We start from the raw sequence: 17,483 nt of genomic DNA, 5'->3' as shown, positions 1-17,483 counted from the left end.
TCCTTCAGCACTTATTTTGTGGGATGCAAGTCATTGTGCCCCTGCAAATTAACCCAGTAGTTTGCTATCAGATGCTTCTTTCTTACTTCCAGTGGCATTTCTCCTAGCTCTACCTGTATAGCTGAGACAGGCGACGTCTTAAAAGCTCCACTACACACTTGCAATGCCTGAGACTGAATTACATCCAATTTTTTTTTAAATGAGATCTAGCTGCTGATGTATACACTATACTACCATAGTCCATCGTAGATCTAATCAAGGCCATATAAATGATATTCAAAGATTGGCAACTTGCACCCCATTCTCTACCAGTCAAGCATCTCATTACATTTATCACTTTTCTCCTTTACGCTTCTAATATGTTCTGCCCATGTTAACCGGGAATCAAAAAGCACCCCCAGAAACTTAAATGTTCCAACTCTTTCTATTTCTTTTCCATACATCCTTATTTTCAGTCTTTCATCAGTTCTTTTATTTGTAAAGAAAACACTTTGTGTTTTTTCCACTGAGAATCTACACCCCCATTAACTCCCCCATTCCACCACCTTATCTAAAGCTCCTTGCACTTACCTAACTACATACTCCATATTTCTCCCTCTCTTCCACAGGGCTCCATCGTCTGCAAAAAGAGACCTACCTATATCAGCTGGTACCTTTAAAAATATATCATTTATCATTATTATGAATAGTAGTGGGCTTACCACACTACCTTGAGGTGTACCATTTTCTACAGTATATTGGTCTGACCATTCTGATCCTATTCTTACTTGGATATTCCTTTCAAACAAGAAATATTTTATCCAATTAAAAACTCTTTATCTTTATCATTCCCCATACCTCTCCCACTGGTGTTGTTCTTCCTATTCCATCGCAAAAATTCCTCCAACTAGCCCTCTTAGCCTGACATACTGTTCTTCTCACTAGCATGAGCTTTCTTGTACTGTATCAAATGCTGCATATTGTGGGTTCTTTTGACTAATCTGAATGCTTTATTCCTATTCCTCACTGCCTGACATTCCTCTGTCCACCATGGTACCAGTTTTCTCTCTTTCCTATTTTTACTCTTTGGAATGGAACCGTCTGCTGCCATTATAATTGGTGATGTAATCTGATTGTTCATTGTGTCTATATCATCAGATAAATCAACCACTGTAATTGCTTCCTCACTCAGTTTCTGAAACGTGTCCCAATCTGCTTTTCCAAATATCCATTTTGGATTTCCATCACTTGATCTTATTTCCTCTCTTTCTTCAATTGAACAGACGACTGGGTAATGATCAGTCGTGGCCTAATGGTTAGAGAGTCGAACTCCCAATCGAAGGGTTGTGAGTTCGAGTCTCGGGCCGGCAGGAATTGTGGGTGGGGGGAGTGCATGTGCAATTTCTCTCTCCACCTTCAATACCATGACTTAGGTGCCCTTGAGCAAGGCATCGAACCCCCAACTGCTCCCCGGGCGCCACAGCATAAAAATGGCTGCCCACTGCTCCGGGTGTGTGTTCACAGTGTGTGTGTGTGTTCACTGCTCTGTGTGTGTGTGCACTTCGGATGGGTTAAATGCAGAGCACAAATTCTGAGTATGGGTCACCATACTTGGCTGAATGTCACGTCACACTACTGTATCACTTGTCCAAACTTCCCATTTACTAACACCAGCTAGAGAGTTAGATACTAAAGTAAGATCTATTGCCGATTCCTTCCCCGTATTTATATTTATTCTTGTACCTCTCAAACAGCGTTTCCTTTTCTGTTTCCCAATAAAAGCCTCTTCGACACAATCTCTTTCTGGATGTGTGGCTGTGTGAAGGCAATCACCTAATTTGCAAATAAATAAATGTTAATTCATTCTAGTTGACTGCATTTAACGCGCAACATATAATGTATGTCATACCATCAATTGCATATAAAGGCTGGGTATGGGTATGAATTTTAATAGGTTTTATTTACAGTTAAAAGATACATTAAAATGTTTCAGAAAACAAAGTGTTTTGACACTGCACAAGTTAAACAAAAATTACAACTGCAGAAATTGCTTAAAATCAAATATGAAATTATACATGAAAGTATGAATTTATAAATGAAAAATATGAAACCATAAATGATAAGCCATTAAACTGACTGTGCATGTCAAGACAACAGGAAGATTAGGGCTGATGTGATGCTGTATTACATTTACACAGAAATGAGCATCATGTTGATTCATTAAAAGGCATCACAAACTAACAATGAACAATATTTACATAATATATTAAAGTTAATGTAAAATTATAAATAGCCTACTATTGATCAGTTAATTGTTTGTTCCTAATACATATTATGAACCAATATTAATTTACACTTATTTGTGTTAAAAATGTACCAGTACATATAAATTAATATTATCCTTGCAAAATGTAAAAATATTGTTCATTGTTTTTCATGTTTGCTATTGCATTAATTACTTTAACATATAGAAACTTGTAAACAGTTGCCAAAATAATCTTTACACAAGCACTACAGAACTCCTACCACATATGATAGTTGAAAGACAATTCTGACATTTTTGTGTCCCTCCCAAGGCTTTGTATCAGATGCAAATTTAATTTAATTTGTTTGACTAAGCTTCATGCCTTTAGCAATTAATCCATTTATTCGTTCAGTCCTCCATCAGTACTTAATCAGCTCACCAAATCAATCTTCATCATTTAGATTTGTCCTGCCAGTTTTACTATTACTAGCAACATTAAGCACAGTATAACACACTCAAACTTTAATCTTAAATGAACGTGTGCAGGACCTCACCTGTTATTGGTCTACGGGAGACTTGGAAAGGTGTCACTATTGTGTTTATTGAGGCAATGTAGGATGTTTACATCAAAATGTATTTACAGTTCACTAACAATACACATTGGCTACCTTAAAAACAGCCATCAACTGTTCTATTTTACATTTATACAGTGCATTCACCAAAAATCTTTCTATTTGTATTGAAAAAAAAAATCTGTATTCAGTAGATGAATTAAATTAAGGCAACATCAATGAAATACAGAGGAAGCTGAACAATGATATTAACAAGACAAAAAACAAACAAACAACAACAACAACAAAACACTGTTAGACTACTGATCTGGGCCCGTATTCACAAAACATTTTATCTTACCACTAAGAGTTCTCCTAAATAGCAGTAAAAGTTTTTAGCTAAGAGTTTTCGCTTAAAACCTATTCACAAAGCTGCTGAGACAAACTTTTACTAACAAATAGAGAGAAGTCTTAAAGTAAGATTAAGGGCGAGGCTGACCTTGTTGCTGTGGATGATGTCAGCATACTTACTAACTATACACACAGTGATTGGCTGATAGGGAAGGGGTCTCTGTCAGAGATTAATTCATAGAAATATTGTAGAGCAGTGGTTCCCAACCACGTTCCTGGAGGCCCCCCAACACTGCACATTTTGCATCTCTCCTTAGTCTGACACACCCAATTCAGGTCTTGGAGTCTCTACTAATGAGCTGATGTTTTGAATCAGGTTTGTTTGATTAAGGTGACATGGAAAACATGCAGCTTTGCGGGGCCTCCAGGAACATGGTTGGGAACCACTGTTGTAGAGCACGATGTTGCCATATATAAAGGTTTAAAAAATAAAAATGTTGCCACATTCAACTAAAGATTTTAAAATGCAGGCTGTCACTAATTAAACAAGTATATGTTCAGCTAATTGTCAGCCTCTTACATGTATGCTTCTCGTAAACAATTAGTGAATGTGAGTAGAAGAATCTTGAGTAGAATAATCATGGCTGATAGTAATACATGCAAATGTAAAAAAACAAACAAACAAACAAACAAACAAACAAAAAACCTGGATGCCAGAACAGGGCCATATGTATAAAGCCGCTCAGAGTAAAAGTTTAGTCTTAAGTGTGTCAAAATTCAAAGAATGGCGTAATTTTACTCTTATTCCTTAACTTAACAATAAGTGTGATTCATAAAGGTTCCTAAGTGTTAAGACTAGGACTCAGCTCCTAAATTATTTAAGAGAGCTGGAGAGGTCTCCTAACCTAGCTGGGAGTAACAAGACGGCAGCAAAAAAAGAGGAGACAAACACTCCCCAACGAAGATATCACATATTGGAGTTATATGAAGATATGGAGTTGATAAAATGATACAAACTTGATTGTCAATTTGTTTTTGTAACTGACAAAGTAAGAAATTTAATAACCTCTTCCATTCTATAAGTCACTGCTCTAACTGCAGAAATGAAAGTAGTAATTCATTTTTTTGGCTGGAAAATTTGAAAAATGCAGCAATGCACTGGTGATGACACAGTAAGCAGGGTCTAACATATTGTGGCACTAACCCCACCAAACACAACAGTGGCCAAAAGTGATGCGTATATATATATATATATATATAAATATATATATATATATATATATATATATATAAAGACTCTGACCAGTGTTGCCAACTGCTTGCAATTGAAAGTAGCTAAAACTGGTCATTTAATGTTGCTAGATGATCTCCTAAATGCGAGTTCACTGATCTATATTTATATTTATATAGATCAGTGAACTCGCCTTTATGACGTCATGGGAGCGTCTCGGAATGTACATAAGGTTTGTCCAAGAAATAGATTTTATTGCTAGACTTCACTAAATTGGCAACACTGGCACACTGACTACAATATAAATTATTATTTCATTGGTCCTCTTGTTTTTGTATGTGTTCATAATTTCTTTGTATGACAGCATGCCAAAAAATATGACCGCACCCTTAATTATTTTAATTAAGGGTGAAGATGTCCAATTTCCTAGGCCGGACCTCACTTTTGGCCACTACTATATGGCAGTGAATTAACTTTCCAACTGACTGCCAAAACATATTGCAAAAACAAGCCACTTTTTTGAGGATTGTGGGCTTTCCTGGAGTTGTTGGAGCCACTGATGGAATTCATGTTCACATCATTGCTCCAACTGTAAACGAGGAGACATACCAATAGAAAATGAAGCATCAGTAATAATTTGTGATAATTTTGCACAATGTGAAGTTTAAAAAAAAACAACAACAACATTTAAATATTAAAATATTTCAGTGCCTTAATTAAATGATTTTATTGTAGTTACATTAAATGATTGGTGTTGTGCTGCTGTGACTTTACATGAGCAGGCTCACTATTGGCTGATTTAGAGGTTGAGGTCAGCCATTTTGTGTTGACATCATTGTAGTTCTTAGTTCACAACACTTAAGTGTCACCTCAGTCAACACTTAAGAATCAGTCTTAGACTTTACTGAAAGTTTCTTTTAGCTTCTTTATACAAGTCTCCTACTCTTAGAAAAGTCCTACTTTTTACTAATAATTTTTTGACACTTAAGTCAAACCTTAAGACTATTCTTAAGAGAGTTTCTGAGAAGTTCTATACATACGGGCCCAGCTGTTACTTCTTACCCAACTGGTTAACAAAAACAAGGGTATAATCAAAGGAAAATTTAGAGTTGGGATAACCTTCAAAACCAAAGGCGATACCTTTTTAAAAAGTCATTCTCATCAGATGTTTCTAAAATGTTTAAATTCAGAGACGGATTGCCGGCAACAGCCATTTTAGGATAATTTGTGGTTTGATCTTAGTGACTTAGGAGTCCTCTTCACTATTCCTAACATTTCACAGATTTAGGAGCTAGTTTTAGAGCTAAAACGCTTTGTAAAATACTCTTAAAGCAAAAGTTTAGAAGTCCTAAATTTAGGATTGACATTATTTTAAACATTCTCTTCTAAATTCTCTTCTGTTATGAGCTACTTTTAGCCTTAAGATGTTTTGTGAATACATGCCCAGATATAATTTTTTTTAGCTATTAATTTTTTTTCTATAATGCTATAGATCTACTTAACAGGTGCTGCCTTATGACTTCTTTTTCAACATTTCAACATTTTGATTGCATACACAGCAATAAATGCAAGCAGCAGATCCACCTTTTAGGAATGCATGGACACCGTTCACAGGAAAGGTATCGGTTTTTGCTCTAGAGCATCTTCTGTGTCATTATATGTTGTTGTTGGTGGTGGTGGTGGTAGTGGTGTAGTTTCAGGCACTGGCCCTAATATGCGATGAACCCTCCTCCTATGATTTTTAAGGGACACTACGTCAGGATAGCTGCGCTGGCAAATTTGACACTTGTATAGATTGTGTTGAGTGATTCCCCTCGACAGCTGAAGACCTTCCACTATATGATGGACCCTCCTTCTGTGGTTTCGGAGGGACTTTTCATCTGGATAGCTGCGTGGGCAAATGTGACACTGAAACTGATTGGGAGTGATGTTTTGCTCAACTCCCTTTGATGGCAGAAACACACCACCCACAATGTGATGCACTCTTCTTCTGTGGTTTTTCAAGGATTTTATGTTAGGATAGGAGCGGTCACATATCTGACACTGAAACGGTCCAGAACGGACTGGTTCCACGGTTCCTAGATTAGTTTGTTTAGGCTGTTTAGGGCGATGAACTTTCCTCAAGTGATCCTTCAGGGATTGAAGCTTTGGATAATTGCGAAGGCAGATGTGACATTGAAATAGAGTAGATGGATTGGTTTGTACACCTGCTTGGTGCAACTGTTCCTGTGCATTCTCCACTGGCATCATTCTGCTGTTAATTCTATGAACATTTCTTTTATGCTCCTCGAGTGCCTGAGGAGTTGGAAAGTTCTGGTCACAAATCGAACATGTCAAGATGGATTGCCTGCTGTGTGAGACCAGGTGTCTCTTGAGCCCATCTAGACAACTGAACCAACGCACACACACCGGGCACCTAATCGGTTTAAATGCAGGTTTACAGGTATTGCTTTGAATGTGAACTTTAAGCATCAATGGGCTTTGGAATGTTGTACCACAACGAGAGCAGGTGTGTTTCTTCTGACCTGCAGTATCGCCAGTACAACGCAACCGTATGTGTCTTGACAAGGAACTGCGAAGGCTGAAGTTCTTTTTGCATTTATGGCAAGTCAATGTCTCAGGAAATGGCCTCTGGTTCAAATGTTGAGGTGCCAAGAGTGCAGGCGGTTGTGCTTTTATGTTATGCTCAGAAAAACCTGAAGACAGTTGCGGCCGAGTCGGAGCGTGTGATGGTAACGCTTGGGAAGATGAATGAGGTTGTTGCTGGGAAGCTCTTTGCTCACTTGTAGAGCTTTGAGATTGGTTGTGCAATTGCTGATGTGCCTCGAAGTCCATCCACGACTGCAAGTTCTCACCACAGTGTGGACAAATATAGGACTCCTGCGCATGCTGTTGCAGATGTTCGAAGAGAAGTCGTGGACACGTGAACGAGGCTCCGCATTCACACGTCACTCTTCTTGGAAGCACAGATGGAAGTGACATAATCCCCCAGTTTCTGTTACTGCTAGTATTCTGAGTGCTTTCTTGTCGGACTGCTTGGTTTTCTGTAGATGGTGACAGGACGAATAAGTTTTCCTGAGCTACAGGTGTTTTAAACTCTACAGTTCTGTTACTTACTGCGGAATTAGTGTTTGTTGCATGGCACTTCTTTCGATGGCTATTCATATTGTCTTTGCGGCTAAAGAACTTACCACAATGAGGACATGGAAAGCTTTTAATTGGCCCAATTATATTAGATGATGTAACATTTTGCGGCTTTAACTTTCTTGTCCCGCAAATCTTCAGGTGCTCCTTTAGAGTAAATAGGCGGGAATAGCTTCTCTGGCACCCATTGCAAACAAACCGCTTTAAGCCTTTATTAGTCACATGCACCTGAAAGCCATTACCAGGTACAGCTGACATTTCCTTGTCCTCACGAGGCTCTACGATGACAACATCCTCACCTTCATCACAGTCGTCTCTAGCCACGTCTGTCAAATCATCCTCATCCGAGTCCTTTTGATCCACATCTATTAGTACATCAATTTCAGCATCATCCAAAGGCATGGTCCACTGCTTTTCAACCAGTTTATCTCTTTCCTCTTGTTTTATTCCAACCATGTCGGCTGGTACTCCAACAGAGTTTTCAGTTGATTCAGTTGGTTTTGAGTTAGAAACACTGGCAAAGATGGACTCAAGGGTTTCTGTGGGATTCAACTGATCCTTGAGCAGCATCTTCAACCCAATCTGATCTTTCTTGCCAATAGGAAGTTCTATGTTTTGTTCCTCAGTCTTTATCAGCTCTGTGCCTATTCCAATATTTTTATGTTGTGTTGACATTTGATTATTTCTTGAGTTTGGGACAGCTCTATTGCATGCCTCCAAGTTTTGGAGTTTGACATTACCGCAGGTCCCTGGAGTGGCCGAGGATTTCAGAGAAGCTTTACATGGACAGTTGTGCTTTTTGAGGCTGCGCATCCGTCTGTAACCACGCTTGCATAAAGAACAGTAGAAAATTTTTTCTGCCTCTTGAGCTGTAGGGTTGATTGGTTTCAGAGACATTTTTCCCATCAAAGGTTGATGGTTTCTAGAAAATCCATCAGAGCAGACATGGCTTTCGGGGACAGAGATTATAGTTATCACAAATTGTTGACAACAAAGACAAAATTTAACTCTTTCTTTTTTATGCAGGGCATGATGCATTATCAAGGTGTCTATGTCCTGGAAAACCCTACGGCAGAGTCTGCACTGATGTCTGCCTTCCACGTTGTCCCGGCCAAAAAGTTTTTGCCGAGTCTCAAGAACCACCACAGGACACAGAGTTTGTGTCACAGATATAATCTTGCCCTTTTTAGGCAACATTTTTCCAGTTTTCACACTGACCACTGTGTCTTTTTTCACCTTTGATTGATTCTCCAGTGGTTTGGGTTTTGATATCATCATGGTGATCGCAGGTTGCATGGGTGCTCTCGGTGAAGCTTTTCTGGGGGGCAAGTTCCTCTGTTTAATTTGGATGGGTTGTCTATGACTCATGTAGGCAGATGCTAGCATCTTCAGGATTGATTTTTTATTAAATGCAGCTGAATCTTCGCCAGATTCTGGTGATTTCTCATGGTCTTCCACAGAATGGTTTACCACGTTGGAGGTTTTTAAAGCATCACTGTCCTTCTCAGGTAATTGCACTTGCTCTTCGGTCACAGGGTGGGATTCAGATGGCTTCAAGGTGTTGCTTTCCACATCTGCAGTGGATTCATTCTCCTTGATGTCAGTATTTGAAGTAGGAGGTGGAGCTTGTGAAAGGGATTTTTCATTTAAATGGGATGGTGATAGATTGTGAAAAACTTGGTCTGAGACAGGATGGCTGGAGTCTGTTTTGCCATCTGGCACAACTGGAATACTCTCCAAATTTGATTTGACCTTGTTTTCTGAACCATGTTGTTTTTTATGGTCCTCAAGAGCTGTAAAACCACTAAACTCCTGGCCACAGCCACATATGTAGGTGAGGGCTGGAGATGCTGGAGTGGGCAACATTATACAGTGGTGTTTTTCAAGGAGATCTTTGCTCGCAAATAAGCTTCCACAGCTGACACAAGTAGGTAGTGCTGATTCTGGCTGTTGAGAGATTTCACTTGCATGAGACGGTTGGTGTACCAGGAGTGATGCCAAACTATGAAAAGTAGCTGAGCATGCCACACAGCTGTATGTTTTAGGACTTCCAGTAGAACTTGTTTCTTGAAGTCCAAGCATTTTGTAGGCTCCAGATGATTCCTCTGCCAATGTTAAATTTAATAAATGATACCAATGTCTTTGTTATTTTTTAGTATCGCCTAAAAAAGAAAGCAAACAAACAACATTAGTGGCATAGAATGAGTTCAAATGTTTTCAATTCAGAAATAAATCATAAAATGTTATATTTACATATGATGTAATGTTTAGGGCCCTATGAGCTAGAGCTGTGCAATTAATCAAAATACAGTTTACATTTTTGCCTCCAACGATTATTAAAATACAATAATCGAGATAAAACAAATATTTCACATCATTCTGCCCCCTTCCCAGCTGTGCACTTTTGCTCCTCCATGAAAGCCCAATTTCACATGCAAATCAGTAAAATCTTGTAACATGACTTTCGCAAAATGGGACATGATTTATTTATTAAAGTTTATTAGATTTATTCATGTTTTTAAAAGCACGAAAGAGAACTTGCACTGTTCCTCAAGAGGCTTTTTGTGCATGCACTCAGAGACGGAACAGAACACAAACGTGTAAAGTCAACTTTTAGCTTAAGGTGCGTGCCTAAACGGTGTTTAATGCGGCACTTGTTGATTATTCACATGAACCCTCATCGCGCATGTAATAAGTGAACGTAAACAGGAGAATGAAAATACATGTGTAACAGTAAATTGGATCTTGGATCTCTTAAAGTGGCAGCAGGTTAATATTCCTGCTGCTAACTGTGTGCTTAACATTAATCAAACAACAAAAGACAAAGAAAAAAAATCAATCACTGCTCTTGACTGAAGGACTTTTGTAGCTTTAATTAGAAACAAAGGAAGTTGAATTCTTACAGTGAAGAATAGTATTCTGTTTTATTTTACATTCAATTTCTGTAGTAGGCTGTTAGCTGAATACTGCATGAAAACTTATAAACACAGTTAATGACCATTTAATTATTTTCAATAACTATTTTTTTTACTAATATTAGTTATCCTAGTATTCTGCTGTGGTATTGAGAAATGTGAAATTTCTCTAAATTTCTCGAAAATAGATGTCATAGCGACCTTATTTACAGAAAATATATATTTGATATATATCGCTATCTTTAAATAAATCACTCATATAAAGTTTTGGTCATGTGGCCCACTCATAATCGTGTTAAATAATTGTGATTACAATATTGACAAAAATTATTGTGATTAAGATTTTTGCCATAATCGAGCAGCCCTACTAAGAGCACTGTCAGGTAAGTTATTCTAAAAAGTAAAAAAGAATTGCACACTTACTACTAATTACTTTTAAAATCCCATATCATCTTCAACCTTAAACAATAGGAGTACAGATATGAAACTGCTCTTTTAATAAAAATTTTTTTATATATATATATAATTCCATAAATTATTCATGAACTAACCAAAGTATTTAATAAGAGAAGGTTACAGTAAAAACATAAATTTTAACATTAGAGGTTACATTTTGATGGTAAATCTACTATTATTTAATATTGAATAGTTCTATAATCTACCCCTGATATCACGTACATCACGGAGATGTCTGCATTTACATCTGAGTGTTTGCTCATCAGCAATACATCTAGGCTATAGGACGTTTCCCATCAGATGTCAAATAGATGTTTAGAAGATGTCTTTAAGAGGTTTATGATTTAGAATGTATGTAAAACGGACATCTTAAAGACGTCTATCAGATGTTTGTACATAGCAGATGCTTTCCGTATGAAGCGATCTTTAACAAACATCTTGCAGATGTACGTGTGCTATCTGGGACAGTATTTAGAAGTAAATAAAAAATTGAGAGTAATCCATTACTTTACTTTTTCAAGGGTAAAGTAATTAAATTACTGTAATTAATTACACCTAACACTGCCTATGAGTTCAGTGATGTTTCAAAACAAAAGAAAAAAATTTAAAAAATTAAAAAAAAATCAAAAAAACAAACTACTTACCAATTTTATAAATATGCACAAAACAAATAAAAAAAAAAAAAAAACATTAATAAACTAGCGTCAAAAACAAACTCTTCACTATTTTCTAGGACGCATGAAATTAAAATATATGTGTATACAGAATAAATGTATACAGTAAAGCACAATATTCAATACAGTAACACAATGAATTGTTTTACATTTTTGTTATTAATATTATTATTATTTAAACAAAAACATAACAAATGTGATGTTTAAATACTGAACATTTCTTGATATGACATTAGGGGAACGTAATCATATGTTTAAAAGCATCTTTAATCTGGAATTTATTTTAAGTACTTTTTAATTTGTGTAAAACCATCTTTTATACAAAGATAAGCTTTCTAAAAACTTGGCAACCGTAATTATAGTTATATACTTGGTTAAAAAGCGGAAATCTTTCCAAATCACCTACCGCATGCAACCAATCACATACAACTGTCAGTGAGTTCATGCATATTTAAATGAGACAACTCATTTCTCCAGCTGTTTTCTAAAACTGCTGCACAGCTTTCGTTTTTAAGTTGAGTTCAAGTATTCCTTATACACAGCCTACGTTTCAAATTTAGCAACAACCGAGGCAGAAAAAAGCAAGCCTGCTCATGCTTACCGATTTTGATAGGCCTGGCCACTTACCGTTGCACTTCACTAAAATGTTTAAATAAACGCCGTTTCACATCAATTAAAACGCAAAACCAGGGTAATCTGCAGACTAATCGTCATTTAGTTTTAGTCGAAAGTATAAAAAAAGCGTGAATAATCTAACAAATGCTAATGACAAGCATTGCAATGGATGCTGCAGATTTAGCATGCTCTTCTGATAAACACAGATAGAACTATACAATCAGTCCGCAACATTTCAACGCTCAATTACACCTCTTTACAAAATCAAACGCGCTCTGTAGCTAATTCTTCTTGGGGGGATACAGTGCATGCGGAACATGTCATTCGCGTGCTGCACAAGGGACCTGAATGACAAAAACAGCAACTATAAGGGCTGTGTATGCACGAAATAAAAACGAACCATAACAAGTACCTCAAACAGTTACTAGCTTGCACTCACCTTGGGAAAGTACAATTTGCAAACTTGCATGATTTTAATAAAATAAGTTATTTATTTTCAATCGGAGTAGCGGTATATATTTTGCACCCAGTTTCTGTAGAGATGTGTAATTCCCGCCGTTCACTATAGAGGGCAGTATATCTGAGCGCTCACTCCCATTCCTCACATGTAAGGCTTAAATACACCGCCATCAACTGGTGTGAGGGACCGGTCCGATTTACCCCCAGAAACAGACCTTCACCTTTCTCATTAAATACAGATATTACTAATTCATAGCTTTCATTCACGTGACTGGACCGAAGAACTGGCGGGAAAAAGCATCCATGGATTAGAACTGCAGCACAAGTTGGGGTTGCCAACTTCATAAAATGAAAATCGTGGTTTTTCATAGAAAAATAAGGGACATAATAAGGGACACACACACAGGCCTATTATATATATATCCTGAAAAAATATCATAGGTCTCAAAAAATATTAAGCAGCACAACTGTTTCCAGCACTGATAATAAATCAGCATATTAGAAGGATTTCTGAAGGATCCTATGACACTGAAGACTGGAGTAATGATGTTGAATATTCAGCTTTGCTTCCCAGGAATAAATTATATTTTAAAGTATATTAAAATATAAAATGGTTATGTTAAATCTTACTGATCCCAGACTTTTGAACGGCAGTGTATAGGCCTATATATAGGCTATAGGCAATCTAGCTCATGTACAGTTAAATGTTCTCCCATTGTGCAATAAAAATATGTGCAATAACCTTATTTATCACCCTACATCCTAGTAGCCTACATCCCTACAACTTTTTTTTTATTCTATTCATATTCTACAGTATTTTCAACATAGCACACCTATCTATTGTTTGTGTGTGTATGTGTGCTTAATTTATATTCATACACGTATTTTATTCACATCTTATTTTTTATTATCTGTGCGTTGTTGTTGTCTCTGTGTATTGGAAGCTTGTGGCACTAAAAAAATTCCTTGTATGTGCAAACATACTTGGCAATAAAGTTCTTTCTGACTTCTAATATACTGTACGTGTGTACAGTAGGCCTACTACATTCAGTGTAAAATGAATATTTTTCAATAAAAGATAATTTATAGAATTAATACAGACTGCTTTGGGTGCTTGACACTTCATTGGTCATTTTGTGTTTTAAAAATTATATTCAAGGTTAAGAATATGCTGGAAGTTATTTAAATAGCCTATAATATTTTTTATCATTTAGGTATATTTAACAACATTAGCCTACCTACATTAAAGAAAGACGACTTTCCTTATTGATCACGTCTTCCTTCAGGTAAAAAAAATGCACGTTTTCTTGCGCGGCTGGATGTTGGAATCACGTTGTTTGCATTCGCTCAAACTGATTTGCTGAAGTCTAAACGCGGACCTAACTCCGGACCTAAAAAAAAAACCTAACTCTGTTAGGGCGAGTCCCGCTCGCTGTGAAGCGGGAGCGACCAACCGGCAGAGGATTCTGCTTGGTCTTAAAGCCTCCCTCGAACGGCTATGTTCAAAAATCAAACACTTGATTAATTCTCAGTTTAGAGTTTGTTATTGGTATGTTCTAGGTAGTCATACAGCATATGCCTTAAATACGGGACAAACTGCGTTCCGTATAACTTTCATGTGCTTCTTTGATGCCTTAAAAATGGGACAATTCTGTATTATATGAAAAGGTTGGCAACCCTAATAGCCTGTCGATTTTCTATCTGTTCCTATCCAAAACTATAGAAGACATCTCGGTTACGTATGTATACCTGCGTGCCACATGCTATTTCGCTCAGATTTCATGATACTAAGGAAACGATATCAAGGTACGGAATGGCTTGAACAGCAGCAACTCGTTCCCTATTCAGTGAACCGCGGTTACATACGTAACCGAGATGTTCCTTTTCATAGGTCACTTCAATGCTGCAGTGACCTCACCATATGAGAACACTATACCATCACGCCTGACGTACCTGAGATAGCTGGGATCCAAGGAAAGCATCTGCTCAAGCGGAAAGAACTGGGGAGCCAGGGGCCGTCCTTAGATCCAGGCTGTAAAATTTGACAAAAGTGCTCGGTGAGGACCATCCTGCCGCAGCACATATATCATCCATAGAAGATCCACTAAGGAAGGCTTGCGATGAAGCCACCGCCCTCGTGAAATGAGCTTGAATTCCTAATGGTTAAGTGAGCCCGCGCGCCTCACAGGCTAAGGATATAGCCTCCACCAGCCAATGGGACATGCACTGCTTTGTGACAGCATGACCTTTATTTTTAATCTCAAAACAAATGAACAGCTGGTCGGACTCACGCCATCGGGCTGTACGATCAACATAAATCTTCAGTGCCCTCACAGGACTAAGGCTTAGATTTTCTAACCCCACCTCCATGGGGGAGAAAGCCTCCAAGACCACCTGCTGGAAGCGAAAAGAATTTGAAGTGACTTTAGAAACATAGTCAGGCCTTGGTCGCAGCAAAACTTTCAGAAATCCTGGTGCAAAGTCCATGCACGAAGGTGAAATAGAAAGAGCTTGTAAATCTTCAACTCTCTTGAGGGAGGATAAAGCTAACAGTAGGATGGTCTTTAGAGTCAGGATTTTTTCAGTCACAGTTTCCAAGGACTCAAACGGATGTTCTGATAGCCCTCGTAATACAATGGACAGATCCCATTAACTAACTCATGCAGGAAAGAAAACATACATCCAAAACAAACCATAAATAAATCCAGAGACCAGGGGATGACGGCCCACTGAAATGCTGTCTATGTATGCATGGTTAGCGGATATGGCTGCCACGTATACTTTAAGAGGGTGTTACTCCCTCTGAAAAACGGCTTTGAAGAAACTCCAGTACTGAAACGACGGGGCAGTAAGCTAGATCCATATTATGAAGTCTACACCAGGTAGCAAACAGTTTCCATTTGAAGGCATAGAAAACGTCTCTTAGAAACTGCCCTAGAATTAATTATAGTCTCAGTGGCCTCTGCTGAAAGACTGGGACATATTAACTCACTCCACTCAAAGGCCACGCCCACAGCCTCCATAGATCTGGCCATGGGTGCCAGATCATTCCCCGTGTTTGCGACAGCAATTCCTGTCTGAGGGGAATCTCCCACGGAAAGCCCGCTAAAAGAATTATTAGTTCCACAAACTACGGCTGAGTGGGCCACCACGGAGCTACCAACAATAGTTGTTCCACTCTATCCAACTGTATTCTGAATAGCACCGCTGGAATTAGCCGAATCGGAGGAAAAGCATACAAACTGGTTCTGGGCCATTCGTGGGCTAGAACGTCCATTACCAGGGGCGATGGGGGAGATAGGGAGAACCATAGCGGGCAATGCGTAAGTCCACTTCCACCTCTCCAAACGCTCGCCATATATATCTTACTGTTTGGGGGTACAACCGCTCGGATCGACAGAAATCTGTTCTGAGACCATAGAAGGATGTTCCTCGCCAGCCTGCATAGGGGACAAGAGTGTAATCCTCCTTGGTGATTCAAATACGACACAACCTTTGTGTTTTCCGTCCTAATTAACACATGACGGCCATTCAGCAGTCTTAAAAAATATTGGAGAGCTAGAAAGACCACTAGCAGCTCCAATCTGTTTATGTGCCACCCTCGCTGTGCCTCCGTCCAAGTCCCATGGGCTGGGCATCCTTGACAAACAGCCCCCCAACCTGTCAGTGACGCATCTGTTGTGACAGTCTCGCAGCAAAAACAGATCACTAGTCAAACTCCTTTCCAAAGAAATTCAGCAAACGTCCAGGTCTTTATCGTCAAAACACACCTCCGTGTCACCGAAATCATTCGATGCGGATAACAACGGGGTGAAATACTTTGGCTTTTCGTCCACCATTGAAATGGGCGCATGTGAACTAAGCCTAGATGGATTGCAGGGGATGCTGCTGCCATTAGGCCCAAAAATCTGAGGCACAAACTCACCGACACTGTGCGGCCTGCTTTGAAGTGGCGAAGGCATGACTTGAAAGACTGAGACAATCGTGCCCTCATCACCCAAGAGTCCAGGTCTATCCCCAAAAAGGTTACCCACTGGAAGGGGATCAAATCACTCTTTTGGAGATTCGTGCATAAGCCCAGGCTGCTTAGATGATTTATTATTTAGCACGAGATCTCGATGCTTGAGTGCTTGAGTCTGTGATTGTGCCAATACCAGCCAATAGTCTAGGTAATTTAGCACACGAACGCCCTGGAGTCGCAACGGGGCCAGAACTGCGTCCATGCATTTCGTGAGAGTTTATGAAGCCAGGGCTAATCCGAAAGGAAGAACACGGTATTGATACGCTTTGCCCTCTAAAGCGAATCTGAGGAACTTCCTGTGTCTCTTGATGATCTGAATATGAAAGTATGCATCCTTCAGATCGATCATGACAAACCAGTCGTTTGGTTGAATCTGAGACAGAATAGATTTTACAGTCAACATCTTGAATTTGCTCGTTCTGAGTGCAAGATTCAAACGGCATAAATCCAATATTGGTCATAAGCCGCCATCTTTTTTTGGCACAACAAAATATAGGCTGTAAAAATCTGACTCCATCTGAGAGGGGTGTATTTCTTCTATAGCCCATTTTTTTCAGCAGAGATGACAGCTCTTATCGCAGCACTGCGGTGTCTTTTGAACTCACGATTGTGGAAAGAATCCTGCGGAAAGGAGGCGGGCCTTTTTGAAACTGAATGGTGTATCCATAACAAATTGTGCATAATACCCATTGCGGAATGTTGGGCATGCGTTCCCACGCGGCTCGAAAAAGATTTAATGGCCTCAAGACCTCTGTCTGCGGCTGTGATGTCTCCACATGCGTTAGAATTTCCAAGCACGCAAAGCTTGCGGCGTCCGTAAGAAGGGGAAATGCATGTGTCAA

At 38.8% G+C, this 17,483-nt stretch overlaps 1 protein-coding gene across 1 annotated transcript; it reads right to left on the bottom strand.

Annotated features, from left to right (window-relative positions):
- Window positions 1-4,425: 4,425 nt before the first annotated feature.
- On the bottom strand, window positions 4,426-12,926 carry LOC109054674 (zinc finger protein 287-like). Its single transcript, XM_019071908.2, has 2 exons — window positions 12,601-12,926; window positions 4,426-9,663 (listed from the first exon to the last, which is right to left on the bottom strand). The coding sequence occupies exon 2, from the start codon at window positions 9,581-9,583 to the stop codon at window positions 5,966-5,968; it is 3,618 nt and encodes a 1,205-aa protein (XP_018927453.2). The 5' UTR covers window positions 9,584-9,663; window positions 12,601-12,926; the 3' UTR covers window positions 4,426-5,965.
- Window positions 12,927-17,483: the final 4,557 nt, after the last annotated feature.

The sequence above is a fragment of the Cyprinus carpio genome, chromosome A16, assembly GCF_018340385.1.
Source record: "Cyprinus carpio isolate SPL01 chromosome A16, ASM1834038v1, whole genome shotgun sequence".
Lineage (NCBI taxonomy): Eukaryota > Metazoa > Chordata > Actinopteri > Cypriniformes > Cyprinidae > Cyprinus > Cyprinus carpio.
This window is presented reverse-complemented; position numbering and strand designations above follow the sequence as displayed.